Source organism: Drosophila melanogaster, chromosome X, assembly GCF_000001215.4.
Source record: "Drosophila melanogaster chromosome X".
In the NCBI taxonomy this organism is placed as follows: domain Eukaryota; kingdom Metazoa; phylum Arthropoda; class Insecta; order Diptera; family Drosophilidae; genus Drosophila; species Drosophila melanogaster.
In genome coordinates, this window is record NC_004354.4 from 17,279,981 (window position 1) to 17,306,976 (window position 26,996).

The 26,996-nt window shown below is 39.9% G+C and overlaps 5 protein-coding genes across 20 annotated transcripts in view, besides 2 other annotated features; 2 read left to right on the plus strand and 3 right to left on the minus strand.

The window, feature by feature from the left end:
• Nucleotides 1–984, plus strand: part of f (forked) — a 48,023-nt gene extending 47,039 nt beyond the window's left edge. For all 9 annotated transcript variants that reach the window (NM_001201729.1, NM_078660.2, NM_001042819.3 and 6 more), the window contains one exon: nucleotides 30–984. In NM_001201729.1, coding sequence (NP_001188658.1) covers nucleotides 30–420 — 391 coding nt within the window. In that variant the 3' untranslated portion in view covers nucleotides 421–984. The remainder of the gene's footprint in view (nucleotides 1–29) is intronic.
• CG8664 (uncharacterized protein) lies at nucleotides 938–2,746 on the minus strand. 2 transcript variants are annotated; one of them, NM_001298441.1, is made up of 2 exons: nucleotides 2,648–2,746; nucleotides 938–2,409 (listed from the first exon to the last, which is right to left on the minus strand). In NM_001298441.1, exons 1-2 carry the CDS (start codon nucleotides 2,711–2,713, stop codon nucleotides 1,831–1,833), a joined length of 645 nt encoding a protein of 214 aa, NP_001285370.1. In that variant the 5' UTR covers nucleotides 2,714–2,746; the 3' UTR covers nucleotides 938–1,830. The 2 variants fall into 2 exon arrangements, with proteins under 2 accessions (NP_001285370.1, NP_573211.1); NM_132983.3 differs by having other exon boundaries at nucleotides 1,797–2,409.
• Nucleotides 990–1,180: a mobile genetic element.
• Nucleotides 2,516–25,495, plus strand: CG5445 (uncharacterized protein). Of its 5 annotated transcripts, NM_001298442.1 has the most exons (5): nucleotides 2,516–2,864; nucleotides 2,924–2,995; nucleotides 22,859–23,410; nucleotides 24,095–24,390; nucleotides 24,718–25,495. In NM_001298442.1, the coding sequence occupies exons 3-5, from the start codon at nucleotides 22,935–22,937 to the stop codon at nucleotides 24,855–24,857; spliced, it is 912 nt and encodes a 303-aa protein (NP_001285371.1). In that variant the 5' UTR covers nucleotides 2,516–2,864; nucleotides 2,924–2,995; nucleotides 22,859–22,934; the 3' UTR covers nucleotides 24,858–25,495. The 5 variants fall into 5 exon arrangements, with proteins under 5 accessions (NP_001285371.1, NP_573213.1, NP_728077.1 ...); NM_132985.4 differs by lacking the exons at nucleotides 2,516–2,864; nucleotides 2,924–2,995 and adding an exon at nucleotides 22,490–22,806; NM_167568.3 differs by lacking the exons at nucleotides 2,516–2,864; nucleotides 2,924–2,995 and adding an exon at nucleotides 22,490–22,603.
• Nucleotides 3,630–3,673: a mobile genetic element.
• On the minus strand, nucleotides 3,782–4,520 carry CG8661 (uncharacterized protein). Its single transcript, NM_132984.2, has 2 exons — nucleotides 4,452–4,520; nucleotides 3,782–4,389 (listed from the first exon to the last, which is right to left on the minus strand). The coding sequence occupies exons 1-2, from the start codon at nucleotides 4,491–4,493 to the stop codon at nucleotides 3,835–3,837; spliced, it is 597 nt and encodes a 198-aa protein (NP_573212.1). The 5' UTR covers nucleotides 4,494–4,520; the 3' UTR covers nucleotides 3,782–3,834.
• Fim (Fimbrin) lies at nucleotides 5,724–21,949 on the minus strand. Of its 3 annotated transcripts, NM_167564.2 has the most exons (6): nucleotides 20,596–20,641; nucleotides 15,073–15,478; nucleotides 7,947–9,057; nucleotides 7,276–7,554; nucleotides 6,957–7,210; nucleotides 5,724–6,896 (listed from the first exon to the last, which is right to left on the minus strand). In NM_167564.2, exons 2-6 carry the CDS (start codon nucleotides 15,073–15,075, stop codon nucleotides 6,693–6,695), a joined length of 1,851 nt encoding a protein of 616 aa, NP_728073.1. In that variant the 5' UTR covers nucleotides 15,076–15,478; nucleotides 20,596–20,641; the 3' UTR covers nucleotides 5,724–6,692. The 3 variants fall into 3 exon arrangements, with proteins under 3 accessions (NP_728073.1, NP_523385.1, NP_728074.1); NM_078661.4 differs by lacking the exons at nucleotides 15,073–15,478; nucleotides 20,596–20,641 and adding an exon at nucleotides 21,380–21,949; NM_167565.2 differs by lacking the exons at nucleotides 15,073–15,478; nucleotides 20,596–20,641 and adding an exon at nucleotides 11,271–11,689.
• Nucleotides 25,496–26,996: the final 1,501 nt, after the last annotated feature.

Genomic DNA, 26,996 nt, shown 5'->3' on the forward strand with positions numbered 1-26,996 from the left:
CTGGCCTCAATTGTCTGACCTTCTTCTAGGGCGGCCATCTATACGCCCAAGGTGGAGGAGAACAACCGGGTGGCGGACACCTGGCGGCTGAAGAACCGCGCCATGTCCATCGACAACATCAACATCAATCTGGCCGGTATGGAGCAGCACTATCAGCAGATCCAGTTTCAGCAGAAGCAGCAGCAACTCCAGTTGGGCAACAAGGAGAACCATGTCGATCCCAAGGGAGCTGATCAGGATCAGGAGCACGGAGTTGGCATTGGCAGTGGCGTTGGTAACGCTAATTCTGGCGTCATTGGAGGTCAGGAGCTCATCGACCCATCGGAGGGCAGCCAGGGCCGCGCCGAGGAGGAGGAGGATAACATCATCCCATGGCGCGCCCAGCTGCGCAAGACCAACAGCCGTCTCAGCCTGATCTGATCTGCATCCACGTACACATACCCAAAAAATTAAATCCATTTTTCAATCGACTCCTAAGCGGTGTATTTTTTTTTTTTTTTTTTTTGTGGATTAACTTAAAGCATGTGCAATTATAATGAGAAAAACCCTAAATATAAAGCATAAAACCTAAGCCTAAGGTCTAGCTACTTACATTGTACTATATGCATAATCATTTTTGCACCTCCATATTTTTTTTTTTTTTCGCCAAAACGAATATTGTTATTCCTAGTGGGCAGTACAGTATCTCAAGGCGAATCAAACGTATATATCTAATCTTAGCTGCTGTGCTTAAGTTCTATTTCGGTTTTGTATTTTAATCACTTATACTCTCTATTTTTTGACATTTTTTTTTGTGACTTGGCTTGAATTTATTTAGTACTGGAATTAATTTAATTGATTGGTTAAGCATTTTTTATTGTTATTTGTTTTTATATACGCGGCTCAAACAATATTACTTTTAATAATATAAATACACGAATACATACAACACATCTATGAATGAAAAAGCGAACGAATGAAACAATAAATACATATATATAATTTAAAACAAAAGAGAGAATGCTTTAGTCGAGTTCCCCGATAATTATATAACCGTGTCTCAGCTAGTGTGAATGCGAGCGCGAAATTTTATTATTTTTCTGGGATATCGATAGGAATTGGAAAATAAAATAAGAAAAATTGATCAAAAGTGTGGGCGTGGCAGTTTTAGGCGGCTTGTGGGCGGTAGAGTGGGCGTGGCATCGTGGGCCCCATGTTTTCCTTTGCCGTTGGCGGTGTGGTAAGTTTTTCTTAATTTTGTAAATCAATTTTTATACCTAAAATTTCCAGCCACCGCGCTAACCAACTCGGTGTGGCTAAGGAATTTTGGTCGGAACGTATCGACGTATTGTATACTTGACATGGTCGGAGACCAATACATTTTCAACGAATCTAGTATACCTTTTTACTCTACGAGTAACGTGTTTACTCCCTTCATATTCTATTTGTTGCTTTTGTTGGAGTCCAGACCCATTGATACCGCTGGCGCCCATCATTTGAATCATCGAGTACAGAATATCCAGGAAGTCTGTCTATTGGCAATAGAATTAAGATTTTTGAACATATAACATCCTTTTTTATGGGTATAGAACATAAGGTTGAAGGTGGTTAAAGTCAAATAAGTCAGTTAGTAATAATGAGCACATCGATTTCCAAAGCTCTGTATGTGTCACATTCGTTTAAAAGTTTGAAACAGCAAAAAAAAGCCATGTTTGTCGGTCCGTCGGTATCTCGTGATCTGAGACACTATACAGGCTAGAAAGGTGTATAAGATATGTTGTCACACCCCGAACTCCCAAATCAGGAAGAAAGCATCTGCTTTGCTCATAATTTCATGGTTTTATTACCAACTTATGTCATGCTGGCTATGCAGGTATTGATGTTGGGCACAAAGGCGTTGCAGCCGTCGACCACCTTCTTGGTGGCATCGACGTAGCAGGAAGAGGTGTTGAAGGGCAGGGCTGCGCCCTGCTTGATCAATGTGTTCATGCGGCGGACAAGGGACATGGTGGCGTAGAAGGCCTTCAGGGTGCAACGCATGAAGCTCTTGGTGGAGGAGACGACGCTCCTGGAGGTGGAGGCGCACAGCTCGGACTTCATGTTGATGATCTTGTTGCTGGTGATGATCATTTGCTTGACATTGTTCAGCATGGCCTGGATATCCTTGGGAATATCGCCGGTGCAGGTGCTCAGGTCGTCTACGTAGTTGGTGCAGGTGAGCAGCACATTGGCCACCTCCTCGACGATGCACTTGGTGCCGTTGATGCCCTTGTATCCGGCCCACAGAATCTTGCGGCACGATCCAATGAAGCCGAACTGCTCGACGCCCATGAACTCATCCTCCATTGCCATCAACTCGGCGGCGTAGAGATCCTTAAGCTCGGCATCGGTGTAGGGCTCGAAGTCCTCGAAAGCACCTACGGCACTGGCCTAAAACAAGTTAGGAATACGATTCGATTTTGGAATAACTGTCAAAATATTTGACTTCAAGTAGCACACGTTTTAAAAGCACTTCGGAAAAAAAATTGAACAAAATATATTTGCTTTAAGCGACGATTCTGTTCATTAAATCTTTGTTTGCTGCACTTTTCGGATTTTTTTCAAACTCTAATAACGATGGCACTTGACTGTATTTGCTAGTAGTTCTTCATAAGGTTGTCTGACTTACGTTCGCTGTGGCCAGAAGGAAGCTGGCAGAGGCCACGACCAAGAGGCAGACGTTGAGTACTTTCATGTTACTGGTGGATGGTTTCACTGGCGAATGTTTGCTGACCGATCCGTGGGGTTTGTTTATATAGACGATTGGCCGGAGCCATATCAGTTAAGTGGCGATTCGGAGGTTCGATTTGCACATACACTTTGGAAAACCAATGTGCCGGCGATATGTATGCTTTAATTAAACCACCACACAAAGTCCGAAACTAATTTGACATTATCTATGCAGCGTGGACACACAAAGGAAGATAGCGAGATAGTCATATAGCCAGATTGTCCAGATTGGACAGGGATTCCTCAGGTAAGTCCGACACCACCCACCGCAAGCACTCCCATATATCGACGCGATGCATTCGATGCATAATCGCTCAAAGAAATCAATGGGTATTTTATTTAACAAAACAAAACCCTTGGAAAAGTCACCTATCTACGTTGTCAACGTCTGAGTGACAGCTTTTTAATATTTAAAGTGGCTTAAATCTAATTTATAAATAAGCATGAGCATTACAGTAAAAGAAGTATCGAGTATATTAAAAAACTAATTATACCAAAGAGAGAGCCTTTTATCTTCAAACCTGTCTCATGGCCCTAGGTTAAGGTGATCATATCTGTTGAGATATTGTTTTTGTCACACTTCCATTTTTATCAATATTCAATAGTGATAGAAAGTACACTCGCACTGGTTTTCGTTTAGGGGTGCAGACATTTGGTTAACAGTAACTAAACAATTATCTAACTATTCTGTACTCAATAAAATATAAATTTGTATTATAATTGAATTACTATTAATTTACTCTGACTAAAAATTGTATAAATTGTACAAATATACAAATATAGGTATGTTATAGAGCAACTTGTTATATTCCACTTAATACTTTTTGCAAATCGATGGAAATTCGCAAGACTAATAAAAATATAAAAAATATCATATATACGATATACCAGATCGACTCGGCTATTGATCCTAATCAAGACTATATGAAAACGCTTCCTTTTACTTTACGAGTAACGGTTATAAAAATTTAGTTACGAATAGTAATAAAAAGGCTTTCTCTCCTCTAACAAAATTAAATAACTAGCAAAAACTGTGATAACACGGATTTTTATTGAATGCTCGAATCAATTGCGGGCACTAAACCCCTAAGAAGTCAGCTTGGAGCAGCTGATGATGTTCTGGGGAAAGGCGGTGTAGTAGGTGGTCAGGGTGTTGACGGCATCGGAGACACAGGCGACGGCATTGGGACCGGTTTGCGGGATCTTCTTGGCCAGCTTGATGGCATTGTCCACTTGCTTCTTTAGGGACCACACCTTGCGCAGAGTCTTAACAAAGCAGCTGCCAGAGACCTTCGTCTCCTCGTCGTCCGTTTGGGGGCAAGTGTTGGACCTCAGATTGATGAGGTCGTTGCAAGTGCTGAGGATCTTATTGTTGGCGTTGATCAATTTGGTCACATCCTTGCTGGCGGTGACGCCGCACACGACCACGTCCGTGTTAAATTGGGTCGCACTGTCCTTGATGCCCGCCACCCACTTGATTATGCAATTGAGTCCCTTGATGCTTCGCAGAGCGATCTTTAGGGATTTGTAGGTCGTACTCAGCACGCCAAAGTCCTCCACCTCCAAGCTACCATCGGTCACATCGTCCAGTTCTGACGAAGAGTCCAGGGCGCTGGGAACAGGAGCCACCAATGCATTTACCTGGAATTTAAATATTTGCTACCATTGCGCAAATAATTTGTATTTTTCATTGCAAAACTTACGCAAAACAGGCCCAAAGCCAAAATAAGAATGGTATACTTCATGCTGTCGTTGTTTATAAGCAACTATGAAAACCGTTTCCGATTCGGCCCTTTTATATCGCTTGGTTTTTTAACCCTTTAGTGGTCAGGTAGGTCTTGTACAAACAGAAATATAATAGATATCTAGGTTCATAACTCTATTATTAGAGCTAAATGTTAGGATTGCACGGATATTATATTATATTGGTAGTATACGTACTGATGATATTTATATATCCTAGTTTTTTGCATACCTTTTTTGTGTTAAGAAAAGCGGTTAAGACTATATTGAACTTGAGCCAGTCACATTGGTGCTCTGATAACGCATTAAGCCAATTGATCATTTGGACACCGAATTTATCTATAAAATACAAAAAACCCAATTGATAACGCTATAACAACAAATCGAATTACAGTTCGATTTTAAATCATACTTATGGGCTGACTTACCTGCATACAAAGCTTTACTTTCACATATTAAAATGTATTTGCCTACTTTTGGGCTTAAGTTTATAACTTATCAAAATTATGGTAAAGATAAAATAATTGAAAATATTTAAATTTAAATCTGTTTTGACAAGTCTACCAACTCAAGCCAAATTGTTTATACTCTTCTGCCTCAGGGCGATTTGCAGATTAAATGCACGGTGGCCTTTAATCACACCATTTTCACAAGTTTCAATTACAATCGCCGGTCATTCGATTCGTATTTCACATACGGATTCCCATGAATGACATAGTTTGCTTCACCGCAAGTCTTACGTCGTCATCATCGCTGGACAAAAGTCAGTTGACTTCATTGAAGTGCCCTACGATTTGATTTGCTAGCCACGTGAGAAGCGCCATATCTGATAAGCTGGCCGATTAGATGGAAGGTTCGAAATACGAAAATCGTCTCATAGAGGGGACCGTATCGATAAGGATTTATACACGCTTAGCATTAACTTATTCGCCTTTCATATCTACAATACGTCTGATTGTTTCCAGGAAACGATAATTTCATTGGCGAACATAAGAGGTGCACGGTATAGCATTAGTCATCAATGTTCTCATTGATCACATATTAAAAAAAAAAACACACAGATGATACAACCTGTGACCTGTCAACGTTTCGGTAAAAGTTTATGACACAAAGTGTATAAATTGACAGAACAATATAACTATTAATGTGCAGCGCCATGAAAATATCTCCCAAGACTTTATGTTGATAACTTCACAGAATTATGACTTATTAAGTGAAACGGCTTTTATATTGGTATTTTTATTTTCTTTATTGTTTTACTTTTATTCTGCATATAATATTACTTCATCTTCTTCTTAATTCGTTTTTTCTCTTGGATTTGTATGTCGCCTCATTGCACTAAAAATGTTTGTTGCCCTCTCTTTCTACGCCGTGTTGGCGATACCTATTGCCACCTCGCTCTAACGCACTTAAACGCAAAATTATACAAATATGTAAAAAGAAATTGAACAAACACGCACGTTGAAAAAAAAACACATAAACAAAGGCGTCTTACAATTACTCGCAAAAAAATTTATAGTAAATATAAAATTAGTTTCTCTGTTTTTCTCGACTTCTTTTGTTTCTGAATATTCCCCATTCCTGATCTTCGTTCGTTATCTTTCTTTAGGCAACGCGTTTATGGAAAAATATATCGATTTATGTAAATTTATATGTTATGTATATAGACGCATATCGTAATCGTATATAAATATATATGTATATATATTACAGAGTTAATTGTTTTCGTCGCAATGTTAATATTATAATTCTTTCTTAATCCTGCACAAGTCGCTTTTTTTTTCTTTCTTTTGTTTCACCATTCTTTTCTTTTAAGGATTTTAAGCGGAACAAGCTAAACCTTTATTTATAAAATAAGGTTACAGTTGTATAATTAATCAATTGTTAAACAAAACTAATTAAGAAACACCCCGCCGGGCTCGAAAACAGATGTGCGACACTCTAAAATCTGTTTGCTTAATTACAATAGGGGGAAACTCATACTCAATTATATAATATATAAATATATAATAAAAAAATTACAAAAAGTAATTGAAATAAAAAAAAAACACAAAAATGTATTGGTAGCGCAGGAAGGAACGCAATCGAATAGAGTTATTAGTAATTAGCGAATACGACAAATTTACGTAGTTCCCACTCTGTTCTTCCCTTTCAAAATCCCATCCTTTTGTTTATGTATAAATGAGTTGTGGCTATGGCGCCTAATTGCTGTTGTTGGCGGAGCTGTTGTGGTTGTTCTGGTCCACACTGTCCATGTTGGGCACGTAGTCGAGGGCCATCATGCAGGCGAAAACGGTCATCACCATTTTCGGCTTCACCTCGGTGATGTCCTCGGGCAGGGCGTAGACACGGGCGCCGATCTTGCGGGCCATGGAGATGGCATACTTGGCATTGGCCAGGTTATCCTGCGGAATCAATAAGCGCTAGTTTAGTCTGCCACATATCATGACATAGTCAGGACTCACCTCCTGTGTTCCGCTAGTGCGCACCAACTCGTAGTTAATGCTGCCCTCCTTGATGGCATCGATCAGATCGATCACGATCTTGCCATCGGCGATGGCCGGATCGTTGAAGTTACGCAGCTGCGACTGTTTGCCTGCCTCCGACAGTCGGTTATTCACCCACTGGACGATCTCCTTCTCGATAATGGGGTTGCCAGTGTTGGCCAAGCGGGACAGAATGGACAGGGTGTAGGCACGCATAAGCTGCCAGATGAGAGCTGTAACCATAAGATAGTTCAGAATTGGTAACATCCAAAAATACAATTAGAATAGCAATGCTTACCCAACGTCAGCGTGGCATTGCCATCGTTTAGATCCTGGCCTGCGATTCCGACCAGCGAGAATTTGAGCTGCTTGCCCAGATCCACCGCATAGTTGCAGTTCTCCAGCTTTTCCATGAACTTGCGCAGCGGGCTGAAACGCTTGTGCACACGGCTCCAGTTGACAATACCCGGCTTGATGACGTCGAACAGCTGGAAAATGACCAGACCATCGGCCAAATCGGAGTAAAGCCAGTTCACGTGCGGTGCCACGCCCATTGAGTTCATCCAATTGCGGTAGGCTAGATAGAAAAATAGAAATGATTGGTGTAAGTTAAATATTTTCCAAATATGTATATAACACCTGAGTATTATAATTCTAAGTAATCGTATTCTTATAAGTACACATATATTATTGTATTATATTCTTATATTCTTCTTGTGATAAATGGTCTTGCGAGCTAAAAATTCCCGGTTTTTATGGCTTGCACTTCTTGTGCAAAGCCGATTGATAAACATATATATTTATAATTGCTTTAATTATGCTATATAAGTGGCAGTTGATATCTACATTTTTTTTATAAGAAACCCTGGATTTTTCCTGATCAACTTTGATTTCTTGTGTTTAATTTTCAATTAAATAAAAACGGTATTTTGTACCGATCTTACGTATGGCTAAATATTAAGTACTTACTCTTCTCTTCGCGCGTCTCCTCAATGGACTCGAGTCCCTCGATCTGCTCGGGCTTGTCCAATCCTGGATGGTTGTTGAACAGATTAGCCACGAAGGCTAGATTGAGTTTGTAGACTCCGTTGACGACATCCTGTGGCGTGAGGAAGCTGCGGCAGTTGAGCTTGGCGGCCTGCTGCAACATGATCTCCGCGCGCGACTGCAGATCGGATTCCCGCAGGGCATCCAGATTGACATCAGCATCATTGCCGGCAATTTGCTTCAGCAAATGCGAATAGATCTCAGAATCGACGATGTCCGACTGGAAGTTGGTGCACCGCCTCGAGATGCCGGCTCGCTCCAAATGATGGTTGACCCAACGCAAAAGGATGGCCTCCGGCGACATCTTCATCAGATCCTCGAGACGTTCGTTGTCGAAGAGTAGGCCAGCCAATCCCGGACAGCTGTCCAGGGTGATGTGGCTAAACAGACCGATGCGGATGATCTGCCAGAGAAGACCCAGCACCAGATGTGGCTTGCCCTTGGCCAGATCGTGGGCATCGATGTTTACGATGTTGCATCCAATCGCCTGGGAGGAAACCAAGGCCAGGGTCAAGTTCTCAAACTCCCGGTAGACGGTGAGGTTCTTCTTGTTGATCGCACGCTCATCGATTGTGTCCGGGCAGGAGTGGTTGATAATTTTGCACAGCAGAATACCATCCTTGATGCTCAGATACAAGCGCTTGCCCTCGCTATCGATGGGCAGCAGATGTTGCAGATCCTTGTCGTGGCCCAGATTCGAGTTAATCCAGTCGGAGAAGGCCAGCTGCTCCTCGAGGCGCACCGAATGGGTGGTGCCCTCCGACGAAATGCTCGACATGCCGCCCAGGGTCTCCAAGTTCTCCTTCTTGGAGACGACCGTCTTGAATGTGCTGGCCACATCCTTGCTCTTCAGGTCCAGGCACAGTGCCTCGAACTCCTCCAGATTCAATTTGCCCTGGAAGGCAGTCAGCTGTTTGCCCTTGTACTCGTCAATCATTTCGCGCACCTGGTAGCCGGCCAGCTTGAAGCCCACCTGGTTGAGGGCATCCTTTAGCTCGTGCAGATCGATGAAGCCATCTTTGTTGGCATCCAACTACAAGAAGGAGAGGGATTTTAATTAGTATTGGTTTAAAACAATTTGCAAAAACTATTAGATCTAGACAGTTTTCATTAACATTGGCATAAACATTATTGACCTTTCCTGAGGCATAAACTTAATTTCTGGCCTTCTCGGAACTCAAAATGACTTAAGGGGCACACCAATACAAATTGAATACAGGAAAGATCCATGAGTAATCCCCGGTCATGAGTAAGTTGTCCGCCGCCTATTGCCACGATCGATCTGTGAGTCATCAATCAAATCCGAAAGCCAAACACACAGCCGCATTCCAGTGCCTGTTTTATCTGCGGAATTCGGAATGCAAAATGCTATATTCCATCTCCCGCAACCTTATCGCTATATTGTCTGTGTGCCAGCCTTATCGAATTTAATTTCCATTTTTCAGTTTTCAGTTCGAGGGGTCTTATCTCCCACCTGACTGACATATCGCTGATTATCGAAAATTGTTCGCTTCAATTTATACAGTTCAAAAGCGTGAGTGGGCGCCACAGAAAATAAGAGAAAATATACAAAAAAAAAAAAAAAAAAGAACTAAAGAAGTGAAAGCCTGAACGAATGAATCAGTTTGTAAACACTTGAGATTCGGACCCGACTTGATTATTTCTTGCAAAGTTTAATGACTAAGAGGTGGCCACTTTAAATACTAATTTTAATCTAGCTGGGATTCCTTTAACAGATTTACATATAAGAGCTATATAATTAAACAGTCCAGTCAATTCGATATATTATTATATGGGTTTCACCACTTTACTTAGATTTATTAGTCATATTTAATGGTTTAAACGCGATTTTTGGTCAAAATGCTTGAAATAATTTAGATTAGATAAGCTTTTATTGTTGGCATCGAAGGGAAATATTTATGTTTATGGTTTAAGTTGTTACAAAATGAAAAATTAAATTAACAAATGCGAACCCGTTTGTTTAAAACTATAATAGCATTGAAAACGGTGGCTGATCTATGTTGCAGTGTATACTATCTTTTTAAACTTACTGAGAACTAACCTAACTCAATAATATTAAGGTTAAATTATTTGGAAACATAACATTTTAACGTGTAATAATGTATTATAAGTACTTTTTCTTAATAAAATATAATAATTTTGGAATATGTTTTGAAAATATTCCCAGCTGATATGTTTAATATTCCACATAAAATCATATTGTAGCTTAGTCCTCAACTATGCCACAGTTTAATAAGCTTGAAGTTAGTTAGTTTTGCTCCAAATTGTTGCGATTTCCATGGGTACCCCCCAATTCGAAATATCGAAATTGGTGAAAACCCAAGTATTCAGCCGGACGGTATAATAAAACGTTCGACATTTTCGCCATATTCGGTGTGCGAAATAGGACAAATCTGAGGGGAAAAGGGGCAGTTGGATCGGCTGATATACTGGACTGTGGAATTTATGGCTCACTGGTTGGTAACTCGGTTTAGTAGTGGTGCGTTGATTGCTCCGCTTTTGCTGTTTGTCGATAAGATAAATTTCTGTGCGCCAAAAAATGAACATAAAAAATCGAAAGCAGCACACGATTACGTGTATGGTAATGATATGATAGGTGGTTCACGGGTTTTCGCGGGGGGAAAACCGTTAAGCCAACGAGGGTGTTGTCCTTGGCCAAAAGAGAGACTATCAAGCGGACTGATAGCTGGGATATTCTTTTGGCCAACATTTGACTGACATCGAACGGAAGTGATTCTGATTTTCGCCATAATTTCGGGGGGAGGTCTGTAGTGGGTCAGTTTGAAGCGCGTGCACTTTATCGGAGGTGTTCACTGTAAAGGCCCCTCTTATTGGCATTGGGTATTGGTATGCGTGGCACCTGTCGGTGTTATCGATTAAAAAGCTATAAAGTGCTCCGAGAAAAGTTGATAGGGCAGAAAAATAAAGAGGGCGAAAAAAAAACACAGACACACCAAAATCGAGAGGGAGTGATTACGTGAATTGTGGGTCATAAAAAATTCAAAATTAGCGTTTTAAAGGCTGTTCAACTCAAGACTCTCAATTTAAAAACGAAGTTTTTTTTAAGTATGTGAGGAATTTAAAAATTAACATCCGTATTCAATTTTTCAAAGATGCTTTAATGCGATATCTTCCTTATATGCGTTCCTAATTGCATATTTTTGTATGGTATAGTTGTTTGCTTTAGCGGTTATCCACTGTAGTCGAGACCGTGGCGCCACCTACGTTGGGAATGAGCTCCTCGAGATTCTGCTTGAACTCCTGAACCGTTTGGTGCTGCTCCACGTTGAGAATATCGGCCATTATTCCAATGTATGTTTGCACGCGGAATTAATTTTATTATTTACGATATTCCTTCTGGTTTTCGTTGCGAAAACAAACAAACAACAAAAAATTAATTGATTTGCACACAGTAAGTACACAACACACGCACAAACGCGTCAGAAAGAGAGTGGGTGGTGCGCGAGCGGAAGAGATCTCCAATTGATCGGGAGAGAGCGAAAGAAAGTCGGCGCGAGAGAGCCAAGGATGCGAGCTTTAATTAAATATTTCTTGTAACTACTCCTTGCTTTCTTCCTCGTTCTTCGTTCTTCTTTCTTTTTTGGCTGATTCGCTTTCCACGGGCTATTGTTGAGTACTAATTGAGTGGTTCAGTGGAACGGACTATTTATGCCTTTTCTTTTATCACAAAAAAACAGAGGCAAAAAACAGCACTCCAATCGAACGGAGCCTTATCAGTAAATGAGAGAGTAAAAGAGGGGAGAAGCCGTGCAAAGAGAGGCAGACGAACACCTTTAGAAAACGCGTCATCCTGTATCGCTAAAAAAAAACTATGATAAAAAGTTACTTAGTTTCAAAAACGGCAAAGTAAAAGGTTCAGTAAATGTGCAGAAATCATCTATAAAGAAACATTGTTAGGTATATATTTTAATTTTCTCCTGGAAGGGACAAGATCCAGTTCCCTCCTTACTTTATTTCTTTCAATGATATTAGCCATTCTCTTTTGCTCTCTCCCAGGTGCAACAATACAGCAGGGTTGCCAAGTCGCCATAAAATGCGGGGTGATTATAACATACAAACAGCAACATATCGCAGCATAATTTAAAATATTTATTTCGTAATCTCTTATTTGTTTATCATTTTTTACATGTGAATAAATCGTTAAACTGTACACCATGAATGTACAAACGTGACGTAGATCAAGTGATTCAGCTTATAAGAAATTATGCAAGCTGTATGAATCGTTGCCTGGATAGTTAAATTTAGTTTTAGTTCATATTTCAGTTGATTCACTTGTCAATTTTCGGTCTCTAGCGTGACGTGGCAGCCCTATTCGCAACACTCTCAAAAGTCCGAAATCGCTTTCAACAAATTGCTTACGCATCGAAAAGTTTTCGTTTAAATGCAATACTACTTGGCGGGTGAACTTATAGAGAGATAATGGGAAAATGAGTGTAAAAAGTACCTGAGAGAGGGACACGGTATTTAAACGTAATTGGTTTTTTAATAGCCATTATATCAGCGAGGGAATTATGTGGCAATTGTCATTTCGGTTAGGTTATAACTTGTACAACATAAATCTAATTCCAGCCAAGATAATAAAAGTTCGAAGCGCGATAAGACAAGGAAATGCGACAATAAACGTTTAGAACTTCCTTCGAACATAAAAACCAGGGGGTTAACGTAAAACTTTAAAGGATCTTGTGTTCAGAAAAAGTCCTCAAGACTGCCAAAATATCTTAAAAAAAATAAGCTTTGCAGATAATAAAAATCGAATAGTTTAAGAGCACACTTTCCCCAGTGTAGTTATGCACAGTGGCCAGTAGTGTTATCGATCAGTTACTCGCGATGACTAATCGCTGGACATACAAAGGCTTTTGTTGTTTGCTTGTAAGTGTCGCCGCTCCTCGATCGACCGATATTTCGAATTAAAGAGAATAAGCCCAGCTGAGCAAACGCATCTTTTGTTATAAAACAGTTGTTGTTACATAATACTATCCACAAGTTTGAGCAAGAGCAGCTGGGCTTAGTCCTATAGGTAATGCTATCAGATTGGTTGCAATCGAAAATGTTGTGCTAAGTACATATATACATATTTATATTACAATATATCTGATATATGTATGTAAATCTATCGGTCGTTAACCTTTCTAAACAGTTTACTGTTTCCCCTCGATAATTACTCCAAATTGCAATAATTTAACAAATATTTACCTCATAAGATGAGTTTATTGTACTTCAATTCACAAAATATATTGCACTTAATTAGCACCTGTAGTACGCCTACCATTTCATTGATTGGAACGCGTTCATTTACACATTTAAATTTGTTAAAAGCCACTTTCAAGTATCTTATTTACTGGCAGTAAGAAATCAAACACCAGAACCGCACACGCCTGACCCCAAGCAACTTTCTACGGGTTCACTTTTGGTGTCACCGATGTTTGCCAACCCTTCACCTATGTACACTCGAAAAAAAGGGCATTAAACAGCAATTTGTTTTTATTTTATATACTTATATGTAGTTTTCCTATAAAGATTATATTATTTTAGTTATGGTTTGAGATCCTGAAAAAAGTCATAAATTAAAAACCTTTTTTATCTAATAGCTAGTTTTATTTGTCCAAGTGTAAGATTTCTTTTTTTTTACCCAGAAGAGAACCTAGGCGGCAATCATAATTATGACAAACAACGCGCGAAATTTTTGTTAATGAACGTTTTTCCTTGTATTTTGTTGTTTATTTTTTCAGTTTGTTGTTTTTATTTTTTTCGAGCGTCAATGTTTGCGCCGCTATTCGGAGCTTAGTCACTGTCATTTAAAGGCAATTTACGGCAAATGAAGTTCATTAGCAGCGGCGAAAAATTCGAGAAAGAAGCAAAAACAAAATGCTAAGCGGTCTTTATAGTTTTTAAAGTTTTGTTTGCCGCGGCTTTTAGGGGGAAAAATGTTTGAGTGACGTAATTGTAGATGTCACCTGGCCGAGAAAACGGAAAACATCAAGTATTTGTGCCACTTTTTTCGCTTTCGTTGAACCGGTTTTCGAGTCCAAAAACTGTCATTTCGTATGCCCGGCACGACAATTGGAATTAGCCTAGCTTTTGCATATCAAGTAATGCCGTGCGATAGTGCAACTACGGTTTTTTAATTCCCCACCCCTTCATCACCTTCCCCACGCTTCACAATCCAACCCATTCCACCCACTTATTCAGTGTGTCGCGACCTCGACAACAAAGGCAGCATTACATCAACATCAGCAGCAACAATAAAAAGCATACACAAATAAACAGCAACAATACAACGCGCGCTGATTAAACGTGAGTCAACAACGTTCAGCATTCGAAACATGTTAATCAGCATTGTTTGATAGATATACTCATACCGCTTTATGCATACGACGAGTATAAGACCCCCAAAAGTACCCACAAAGTACCCAAGTGCGCCCCTCCTTTGACCCCGCTGCTGCCCTGGAGGTCGAAGTGGGCTATAAGAAGTGGCTGTTCGAATCGAATCGAATACAGTCAAGGGAAATCAATTGAACAAAAATTAATAATGCGCCCATGCCTATGCCGATGTTGGCGATAATAATGATGATATGCTAGATAGTTGTTTACCGTTGCACGGCCGTAAAAAAGACCACCAATAGATACTTTACGAGCGTGCACCCCACAAAAGTGGAAACATATTCTATATTATATTTATTTCAGCACAAAAAGATTAAACTGATGATTTTTCGTATACGTGCATTTTTGAGATACAATTAAAGCAATAACGATCTTAACAAAGCAAAATACCACTGATCTACTAAATAATTTTGAACTCTGTGAAGATCTTATAATATAAATATTTATCCGAATATTATCATTTTGCATAACTTTCACGAATTTAGTTTGAATTGTCTTATTTTATACAACTTGTTTGGTTTAAGTCTTTTGATTATACTAGAGAATCGATCTTATGTAGTTATCCTTGTATGCAAAGAATAAAAAAAAAAAACTTTTTAGCCTTCTGAAATCTTTAAAATCATACCATATCCCATTTTACGATCACTACCGATTACTGAAGATTGCAAATCAAGCTGCATCAAAGTTCGAATATACTTCGAATGCTTCTTTCCCAAATAAGCAACACTGTTCAAAACTTTTGTCGCCTGGCGTGTCAATCGGTGTCAGTGCGTTACTTTTCGTTTCTCTTGGCGTTGTTGTGGTTTTTTTTTTGTATCTGCTGCTGTTTTTCTGGTTGTTTGCCGGTCGTTGTTCGCATTCAACTTTTTAATACTTTTTTTTTCGACTTTGTCGCAGTCAATTGAAATTTGTAACACGTAGAGTAAATTTTGAGTCTTCGCTTGTCTGCGATTACTCGCAACTTTGAGTGTAGTAAATATTTCTGTAGAAATTTGCACAGTGTCCAGCCAGCGCACGCATAAAAAAAAAACCTGTTAAGTAAATTGTATAATAAAATAAAGCAGTGACACATATCCGCCAACTAGACGGAGAGTCCCTTACCAAGTTGTGGGCGTGGACCGGAGAAGACAGTTAGCCGGTAAAATAATAGTAATGCTGGTTGAGGTCGAGGTCTTTATGAGATGTTTTTAGCCACAGGGCGTAACGAAAAACTTCGCATGTAAAGTGTCATCAAATAAAATTGAAGTCTTCTAGTCTTCACAAATAATAAATATTAGGTAATAAAATATATTTGAAAACTTAGCAGCATATCTTTGAGAAATCGTGATGCATGCTATGGGTTTCTTAACAAAGAATACATTTTATACGATATATAGCTTATTTACTATACCTAAATATACTTCGAATTTCTCAAAAGTGAAGAACAGTTTACTTTTTTATAAACGTTTTTAGAATTTCTTTATTATCTGACCTGAGTTTTTTTTTTTTTTTTTGGTTACTATTTTCTTATCCTCTACTATATGTACGTACAAATTTCAGATCCGCTTCCTTTTGCCACAGAGACTCGCCCTGCCGACTGATTACACTTTCGCGAGTGATATATAATATGGGTATTAGTCAGGGGCGAGGATAAATTACCAGGGATGAGTCATAAAGGCCACTTGCCAATTAGGCGAGCGAACACCCTCAATGGATTGAAACAGACGCCACAGCATATCGTATGAAACAGTCTTTGATAAATTAAGTGGGCTTGAATTTAAGTTTCGCTTTCCTTTAAAAGTTTCTTGGCCTAACAAAAATACGAGGAACTATTTAAATGTCACACAAAAACTGGGATGAAACACAACAGACGATTAACGAGATTCTTGCAAATATAACATATTAACTATTTTATGTTCCTTCCCAAATAGATCTTTCTTGAATTAATGTTCTTTTCAGAAATTTTCCAACAAGAGAGTGAATTTTTTGCAGTGCCCTGCTTATTGAAGTGCATCACATTGTGGCCACTCAATTGTGCCGCTAAAGAAACGTTTAGTTCGGCTAATGAACTAGTTCCCCGCGCTCCGTTATGGGTGTTAATTGTATTGGCCGCGCCCGAATGATTTCCCACAAACAAACAAAACAGTGTTTCGTCAAGTGTATAGAGCACGCGACTACCACTACGAGCGATCTGTGAAAGTCAACTCTGCACTTCATTATGACAAATTTACAGTTAATCAGCGACACAAAAAGCACTGTGGAAAATGCGCAGGGGGAATATGTGGAAAAAGGGGGAAAAGGCAAGCAGTAACACTCTGGTAAATATTGGAAATGAGGCACTAAATCATCCGTGTCTCTATTTACAATACCCGTATCCATATCCATATCCCCCGTTTTTCCCTCTCCCTTCCCCTTTCCTTCTGACAAGTGCCAAGTGAAAACCGAAAATGGCAAAAACTGATAAAAAGAAATGACAAACAATCCGACGCTGCCCCCAAAAGGTAACCGGCCAGAGTTCAACAAACCTGGCACGCAAAAAAAAAACAACTCGAAAACAACGAGGGAAGGCGCCCAAAAATGGTATCCGGAATTTGAATACCCTTAAGGAGAGAATTCCATTAGAATCGGTCATCTATTCGAGGTTTTGTACATTATGATATTCCTGCACTATAATTCTTTGTACATCCATACATACATTATTTATTTTATGTAAGTTACTACACATAGCAAAAAAGTTGTAACATTTAAATTACTCCAAGCAAGGGTATTAAAACGAAAGGAAATGCAGTGCGTCGACTTGAGAAAAAGGACTACCAAATAAGAAAGAGAAAAAGTGGTAAAGTGAGGGAGAGGTTGTCTTTATGCAGCTGCAACTTATCGCACATAAAATGCAATCAACGCATTACGAACACTTTCACTCTTGATAGCCATGCACAGTGTAACTATGCGGATTTCCAAAACAAATGATATAATACTGTCATTTTACACAAGTGTCTTTTCACAGTTTGGTGAGCAAATTTGTGTTGATTTAATACGCAAATTCTTAAAACGACATTTTAAATGGCTCTCAAATAATTCCCAACATTCGATTTGTTTGCTTCCCAATCACGTAACACTTACGTGTCCCACGGACTTTATAAGCACACAATCTTCGGATCGAATGATATCATCGCTGTTTGATCACGACCCACTGTGCGGCACGACTTTTGATGGACACTGTGTGCCGGTTGTATGTTCGGGTATTCAAAACTCTTTGGCATGTGCATTAAAATGACAATGAAATTAAAAACGAAATAAATAAAGAAAGCGTTTTTAGCGCTAAGTGCCCGAGTAGCCTGCACTCAAAATGCACTTGAGAGGGCCCCAAACAATGTTGATAAAAGCCAAGCTGCAGCAACATCCCCAAGAATAATATACATATTCGGAAAAGACAATAATAAGTGTTGTTTTTTGTGTGAATGGGAACACCCTAGTAAAAGCAGGAAAAAAAAAACGCCGGGAGAGAAAAAACAGCAGCAGCCGAAAGACCTAATAAACGCAGCCAAATGAATTATGTGCCTGTCCATCAACTTTTGAAAAGAGCAACATGCAATGCAACAAAGGCGGCACACACTTGCGCTCAAGATAATAGCATCCATAAATCGAGGAATAGGAAAAGTGTAAAATCGAACATAACTGCAGTTTAATGCCAAGAGATTTGGACTCTCAATGCGGCTTACTCATAAATCTGCTATAAATTGCGTAATGTATTCATCGAAACGCTTTAATTTCTACCGTCATTGTTTATCAAGTATGCAAGCTCGATAAACCATAAAAACACATTGCATATCTCCTTCACATCGGGGCACTCAAAATGCGGGGCTTTGCGGCAATTAACACTGACACTCCCACGCAGAAGCAGAAACCGAAACAGAAACAAAAACACTGGAAGAATGGGAAAGAAACACAGAAACTCGAGACGAAAACGAAAGACAAACAAAAGCAGCGCTTTGTATGTGGGTGTGGCAACACTGTCTTGCTGCTTGACAAGAGCAAATGGCAACAATGTGCCACTCATATGCGATAGGCAATAATCCTGAATCCGGATCCTCAATACTCTGAACCATAATGCTTTTGCGTTTAGATTGCAACATAAATATTAAAGTATTTAATTTAAATTTAAATCGCCATATACCGATTAGATGGAAGGGGAAACCGCTGTATTGCCGCCAGCAATTTCAACAATATCAAATAGAGTCCCCGTGGGATAAACAAGTGTGTTTACCATAATTTCAATATCATAATTAGGCAGCCTTTATTCAGTGAATAAAAAGAGCGCGGAATTGTTCATTCGGATATTACAATTTTTCCCTTGATCTGAGGCATACGGTATTAGTCATCGCAGCATCCAACAACAATAGTGGAACAACGAAAACAGATTTCAGCTTTCAAGTGTCAATCAGTGCAGCGATTGTTCGCCGCCCACACAACTCCCACCCATTGTATGTATTGTGCCTGGTTCAGTAGTGTTTATCCTGATCTCGTTTGGAATCAGCTTCTTGCAAACCGTTCTGTTGGCCACGCGGATCCATTGGAGTTCCAAGCACAATGGACCCACATTGTTCGACCGATTAACGGCCAAAGACGCGTGCGACGGCAGTCGACTTAAATGGTACACTGAGATAAAATGTGGTGTTATTTAGTAATGCGAATTTATCAATGAGATGATACTTTTAATTTTAAATTTTATATTTAACGAAGAGGTTTTCAAGACAAGATTAGATTCTTTTTTTTTTGCCTGCATTCCGTTTTCGTTGGCAGTTGCAATCAAGCATGGTTTTTTTTTTATGTCTTCCAGCATATATGGATTTTATGGCCTGCACTCGAAGCAATTGCAGCGTGGGCGTTTATTATATTCCTCTTTTTTTGGTTTCGGAATTGCCGGGAATTACGAGCTCAGCGAAAAGCCAAATGCCAAATGCAGAGCGGGATTCGAGCAGTCGGGCGAGCGAAAATCAGCAAGAAACAATTGTAAACTATTAAGTGTGTGCATAAAATTGAACGAAAATTGCTCGACTCCGGTTGCCCCCTGAACCAAGGTGACGAATGCACAGTGGGTCAAAAACTACGAATTGTAGGTATCGAATGTTGCTTGATTGCGAAGTTCACTGCAATAGTGTTAGTACTTATGCATGTATATAATGAATAGCAATGCTCAAAACTATAAATGTAACATAGTAATAACAAGATTGAATGATATTCAATGAAACCGAATAAGCACTCCTATTGTCGGCAATACCGATGTATGGTTTTTGAATTCATTTCGTAGGGCCAACCGCCGGCGACCCACTGTGCGACTTGTCTTGCGTTTGAGAGCAGATATCTGAATCTGAATTGAAGCTGCGACCGAGCTGAGACGTAGTTTTTCACGCTCTCCCGGTGACGGGGCTTGTATATATGTGCCCTGGCCTGTGATTTTTATATTTATTTTTAGTTTAAGCAGAAACTGGTTTTCATGCTATTCCACTCCGCCCCCTGCGAACCCCACCAAAAAAAAGGGGTGGCAGTAGAGCGACTTTTACGTGGTGTCATGGTATGGAAATAAATGCACGTTATACGCTAACTTTATACCGCTGGCCTTGCCCAAATATTATTCTCGCGAAATTCGCAAGAAAGATTCGTTCGTCAAGTGAAAGATGATGGTTGGTTGGTTGGTGTCAACATTGTTGTGTTATTTTTTAGTTTGCTTTTAGCATTAGTCACTATGGGGGATGGGCAGCGACGCCGACTGCGGCATTGAACTTGCGTTTCTCCACGCATGCGCTGCCCTTATACTCGTAATGATTTCGTTTTGGGCTTTGCAGTTGCAGAGGGCTCCACCCAAAAAATAAGACAAAAAAGTGTTTTCTTCTGTAAACATTCGAAGGAAATTCTCGATGCACGATAAGAAATATTTGCATACTTTATCGAGGCGGTGACAAGACAAAGTAATGTGTCTACTGTGGATGTCGGCTTGGTTTATCTAGTTTCGTTTTTACGGTACATGGCTCAGACAGTTTGATAAGTGCAATATTCGTCAACAGCTTTTGCATTCCAATTTACCACAATACACAATACACATAAAGAAATCAAAAACAAAATTCACTTTATAGTACAAATTAAAGTAATTTTTTCCTCTTGCTTCTCGTACTCTTGATAACGACTCTCCACTGTGCGAAGAGCGGGAGATAAGAGATGCGGGAAAGGGAAACTTGTTTGCTCATCTGCTGTCCCCTCCCACCCACATCCACGCACGCGCCCCTCTCCCTCGCACTGGCATATGCAGCAGCGGGCGCAGCGCATTAACCGTTAGCTAGCGATGCTTGTCTTTGCTTCTTTTCACGGTCTTTTCCAGTGGCGGATCAAGGGGGGATTTTGAAGGGCTAAAGGACTAAGTTACTCTCGTAAGTGTAATGCAAAATTTGATCTCTGTTCTTGTACGATTTCCTCTTCTCCTGTCCAACATTCGTGCCAGCTGATTAAGTTAAGTTTTAGTTTTACAATTCCCAATTTAATTAACTTCTTGCTGGTTCTGCTTCTTTGTCGATTAAAAACTAAGCAAGAACATGAACTAAAATCGGAGTGGTAAGACCCTTTCAAAGTCCGACTCTGTTCTTCTCCTGCTCCTGCTGCCCCCGCCACTGCTTCTTCTTCGCTTAAGTCCACTTCATGGGGGGTTGCTTTGCACTGTTGAAGGCCAGCCGCGCTGTCGGCTGCGCAGCCGGCGTTGGCGTCAGCGTCGCTGCTCCCCATTGTCAACGCCGACGCCCACATGCACCGCTTAACGGTTTTCTTCCTGCGCCTCATGCGTGCGTGTGTGTGTGAGTCATTCAATTTGAATTTCAACAATTTGCCACCTATGACTCTTATTGATTGAATGTTGCTATTGCCATTGCTAAAACCATTTCGTTTTGCTGCTCTTTTTGTCATCTCACCTCTATGAATTTCTCCTTGATCTCCGCCTTTTCATCAATGGACAGCGTTTTTGTGAATTTGTTAAGTGTTGCCATTTTCGCTGCCGATGTGTGTGTGGTGTGCTGCTGCTGCTTTTCTTCTTGACTTTCTTAATTATTTATAACTGACGCCGCTGATTGGTAATTATTTTAAATAAATTATCCGTTTATAATCAATTTCACTTTGTCGCCGTTTTCGCAGTCGGCGATTTTCTTCTTTTTGCTCCTCTTCTTTTTTGTTTTACCGCGCGCTCCTTTTCCTATACGTATCTATGTATTTGTGCGTTTCTGTGCTAATATTCTTAAACTTCTTTTACTTTTTTCTTAACTTTTCACCCATACACACTCGTTGCTGGTTTTGTTTGTTGCTGGTTTTTACCAAAAAAAAAAAGATGAAGCCAGATTTAAAGCCTCCGTGTTGTTATTTACAACGTCAACCGAGCAAATTTTGTTTTCAAACGTTATTTAGCACGTCTGAATTCGGAATCGACCGGTTTGCTGTGCGTGCGAAGCGCTTTTGTTAGATGTTTAACAACAAACAGAAAACTAAATTGCAGGTTGTATTGTGAGAAATGAAAGAAGACAACGGAGCGAAAACAGTGTGCCCGTTTTGGAATTTGAAAAACCTACAAAAATACGGTGGTACTTACCGCGATATTTCCAAAACTGAGCACAGTATTCCATTTGAACTTAAATTTTCGATAGAATTGAAATACCTCTTAATGTCATAATAGACAGCACATTGTTTTTCTTCAAGTTTAAATATAGTTAATTTAAGCTTGGAAGAGAATTTAAAAAAAGCTTAAAGCTGCTTATGCTAAGTTATGTGCGCAAATTTATTTTTTTTACATTTTACATGTGCGTAGAATTTCCGTTGTTGAGTTAGCAGCAATTGAAGAACGTTGGAATTTGAATTATGGGGACGTTTTTTATTCAGTTATTTTTCTTTATTAGGAGGTGAATTCGAAAAAGATATTTCTTTATCTCTTTCTTTGACGCACATCATATTACAATGTTAACAAACATAAACGTTTAGTATTTTTCCGCTATCGGGTAGTATTTCGCGGTCGGCTCGCCACGGTTCCTCTTCTTTTGTCTAAAAGAATAGAATCGCCTGGTCACACCGCAGGGTCCAGTATTGTTGCCTTTTTATTTTATTCCCGCATTTCTTCGCTTTGAAGCGATCGCTTTTCGGCTTTCTTTGAGGTCACAGGTCACGCCAGCGGACGCTGGAAGCCGAAACGCCCCCCGCCTCGCCCCCTTGGCCATGGTGACCGTCGCTGTTGTTGTTTTTGTCGCCCTTTAAAACCAGCTGCTGCATCTGTGTGTGCGCGCGTGCTTGCGAGTATTTCCAACCAAGCGTGCGTCGGTGTGCGTGCGTGTACAAGTGCTGAAACAACAACAAAAGCGTAAAACGCATTTTCATTTGATTGCGATTTTGATTTGATATATTAATTACAGAAAGAAAGGGGGAGAAAGCAAACAAAGGAGACAAACTGTGAGAGAAAGACAGAGCGAGATCAAGACAGTGAGCGAGATGGATGTGGAGGAGAACTACGAAAACGCCGCCGAGATGCAGAACATGAACATGAATCTGAATCTAAATCCGAATCCGAATCCAAATTCGGACAGCCAGCAGCAGCAGCAACAACAGATGCAATGTGAACCGTTATTCGGGCTCACAACCAATACAACAACAACCACAAATCCCATGATGGCCATTCCCCTGCCCGCGCCCCCAGGGCCGCACTCCGCTCCGAACAACAGTCCAAATTCGAATGCGAATCCCAACTCAAATCTGAGTCCCAGTCCATCCGCAACAACCGCTAACGCATCCGCATCCACGATCAAGTGTCTACCGACGAACGACTTCGATATCGACTCCCTGTTGCTGCAACAGTTCAGCTGTATGGGCACCACGGACCACGAAGACCTCATCAGCCAGTTTCAGAGCCTAATGAACAACCAGATGAACCGGGAATCGGCCAGGTTTTACCTAGAGATGAGTAACTGGTAAGGATATAGCTATAAGTAAAATATCTCAAATCCATTGTGGTTTAATATTCCAAATGGAGTTAGAACACAGAATGTTTCATAATCCATTGAATTTAAGCTTCTTCCCTGCGTTCTGGACATATTATAGTCTTTATAAACTATATTTTACTTAAAGATGTGTTACTAGTAATGATATACATATGTACTCAGAAATCCCCATGGTACGATCATCATGGGCGATGTTATCGAGGCCTTTTTCTTTTATTTTAACATACTTTCTTATATTTTAACATACACAATTTAGAACAATGCATAATTATTGAATTATGAATAATTTTACATTGTTGTGTTTCATTGCCTCCAGCTTGATGAATACACATTTATAGATTACAAACGTAGATTTTTGAGTTTGTCATGGTGATAAATAACACTTTATAAACTATAAACAGGAAAATTAAAGCGCTATCTTAAATTCCCTCTAGGGCCTTATCTCAAAAGAACTTAAAGAGACGCTATAAAATTAAAGATATATCTTTGTAAATTAGAGCTAGCTCTCAAGTAGTTCTGATTTCTGTAATATGTTATAAAGTTCAGTTCTCTTTAATATATGATATGAATAGGCCAACTATGTACATCTAGAAACATATTGCTAATAACCCAGTTGAATTTCGTCATATTAATCAAATTTTTTCACATTTATAGGAGCCTGCAGACGGCGGTGGGCTGCTATCTGGACTTCTGCAGCTTACAGTCGCTGCCTTCGATGAAGATCGTCCAGGAGAAGCAAGTGAATGCTCAGCAGCAAGCGTTTCAGCTGCAGAACGATGGCACCGAGCGCTGGCCGAACAACTGCTATCTGACCTCGCCCATCCAGACGCAGCGCATCAATGTGCCCGCCCTACGTCCGGGCGAAACTTGTGATATCCTGGCCGATATGATGCCCACGCAGCCGCCGACAATGTGGCGGCTGTGCACTTCAAATGGCTGGTACTTTGGCGGTGAGCAAGAGACAGCACTCGATCTTAGAACTAGAATCAAACGCTGAGCTAGCAAACCAGAATTGTTGCACGTAATTTAGTATACTCAATCCTCGAAGTAAAAAACTAAGCTTATGAGCATGGGTATCAAGTACATAAATTGGCATGAACAAAGCAAAAGAAAAACAACAATCTAGTCACACTGATAGGATTTTTGTTTTCCTTAAAAATGTATTTATTCTGTAAATAATTCTTAACGACCATCTTTATAGTCGCAGACTGTATGTAGTATATTAAGTTTAAGAACCCACTTCTAATGTCCCATTTCAATGCATTTCGTTCAAACAGATGCCATTTGGATGATACCGCCCGGTACGCAGGCCAGCCAGGACGAACTGCAGCAGCGGATGGTGCAGCTGATTACGTCGGAGGTGAAGCCGGATATCTATCCGCAAATCAACATCGTGATAACCGCGCACACCCAATGAGCGCGGCGTCCAGCATCTAGCATTCGGCATCCTCCTCCGCTTTCGAGCGGGGTCTTCGGTCCCAAAACTCATCGATAGCATTTTAAAAAAAACCTGCGCGATATGACTAGAATTTCCCTTTTCCCTCTTTTTTCAAATGAGCATACTGTTGTTCTCAGTAGTTGATTTGTATACAGGAAAAAAAATTTTTTTTATGTAGTAGCCAACGCCATACATATACTACACAACCCCATGTTTAACTAGAGTTTGAGTTCGATTGCAGGACCCCCCTTTCGTTACTCCTCCCACTATTCCCACTCCTTAATTTCGGTGTCAGACAGATCAGCTTTATATATATATATCGATATGTCGCGAAGGGAGCGAAGGGTGTGTGCGGCAATAGGGAGAAATAAATTGAAATAAATTAAGTGAAAGTGAGAATAGGAATCGTGTGGCCACATTAAGTTCTTCTGTTAGTTTTAGGCGGTACTGTTGCGTGTGCGTGCGATTGTTTAAATCATAATTGAAATTTTTTTTTTCCAATAATTTAAATTCCTATGTTTTGAGTAATCGAGAAGCATGAAAGCTAAGAAACGTGTAACAAAATTAGATCTAAGTGTTTTATTGAGAAAAAATAAGAATGAAGCAGAAGGATTAAGAAAGTTGGTTGTCTTTTATTTCTGGGCGGTGAAGAAAAAGTGTATGTTATTTTTGTGTTATAAAGGTGAGTAAGGTGATGGCTTGCTTGTTGAATAATTTTAACTTTTTTTATCCAAATGACCACCATTGCGTTTAGCATATATTCGAAATTTGTTAATTGTTCATGTTTTCCGTTATAACTAATTAAATATACGATATTGACTGAAATGATGGGTAGCATTGTTCTGCTTTGCTATCATGCTTTGGCAGCACTGCGTTTATATATTTGCATGGATCTGGCAACACTCTCCAAAAAAGACCATTCACACAAAAGCAATAGTTTCGTAACTTCCCGCCCAATTTGTAAAAACGTAATCAAATTGGAATATTTGAAAAGTAAGAAAATCAAGGAAATAATCCAAATTTGAATTCAAATCAGAAAATTTGAGAATTTCAAAGAAATAAAAGAAAATAGAGCTTCTTGTTTGATGTCTTATTCTGATCACATTATGTAATCCGATTACCGGGAATATTACTTATGCTTGCGACTATTTCCACGCCCCTGCTATTTCCTCCTTTTGGCTGCTGGTTTTGCATGAAAATTGTAATTGAGTCAAAAATGCAAAAATACAAAGTACACAATTACACACACACACACACACACACACACACATTGGCATACAGATGGGATCAAGGGTCGTTCGTGCGTTGGCACGGAAATGAAATGCATTGAAACGGAAAAGAAAATTATAATCCGTCGAGGAATAACAGCAGCAACAACAGCAAGGACCCGGGTGTGAAGAGAGAACTTCGAGTGCCATTTTTAAATACCCTTCTAAAATATATAGTTCGTTTTTTTTTCAGTCATAACAACTTGCAATAATTTTAAGCTCACCTTTTGTAAGTCGTTCAAAAATTGGAAATGCTTGAACAATTTTAATGTTAAAAGTTGTATGCCTATTACAAATCCAAAAAAATCGGGAATGGATTCTACTCGAATTATGGCCTCTTAAATCAAATAAAATGGGTCAATAAATAAATTATATATGCCAACTTAGAGACGAAGCTCGTGAACTAGCAACCGAAAGAAAGTGCCACTTTTCTATAGTTTTAAAACCCAAAAATGATTATCGAGTTTGCGAATACCCTTTCTCGCAGGGTATCACGTCGACAGCAACAGCACCGACTGTTGCCTTTTGACTTGAATTACAAATGGCGCCCATGCAACGAGCAACGCTCAACCAGTGGAGTGGGTTCTAGGAATATGCGAATATGTGTGTTATATGGGGTTATAGGGAGAGGGGCAGTGGCAGGGGCTCCGGGGTGAGCGGTACAAAGGGGAGGATGAGCGGATTGGGACGCCGTCATGTCATGGACAATCAAATCAAAAAGGCGTCAAAGCACAAGTCCTACGCCGCCGTCTCGCTCACTCCCGTCACCCCCCTTTCCATGCCATTCGATTTACCATCCCGCTCTTGCACAAATTGCGCGTTTTCTCGTTTCATGTAACATTGTAAAATT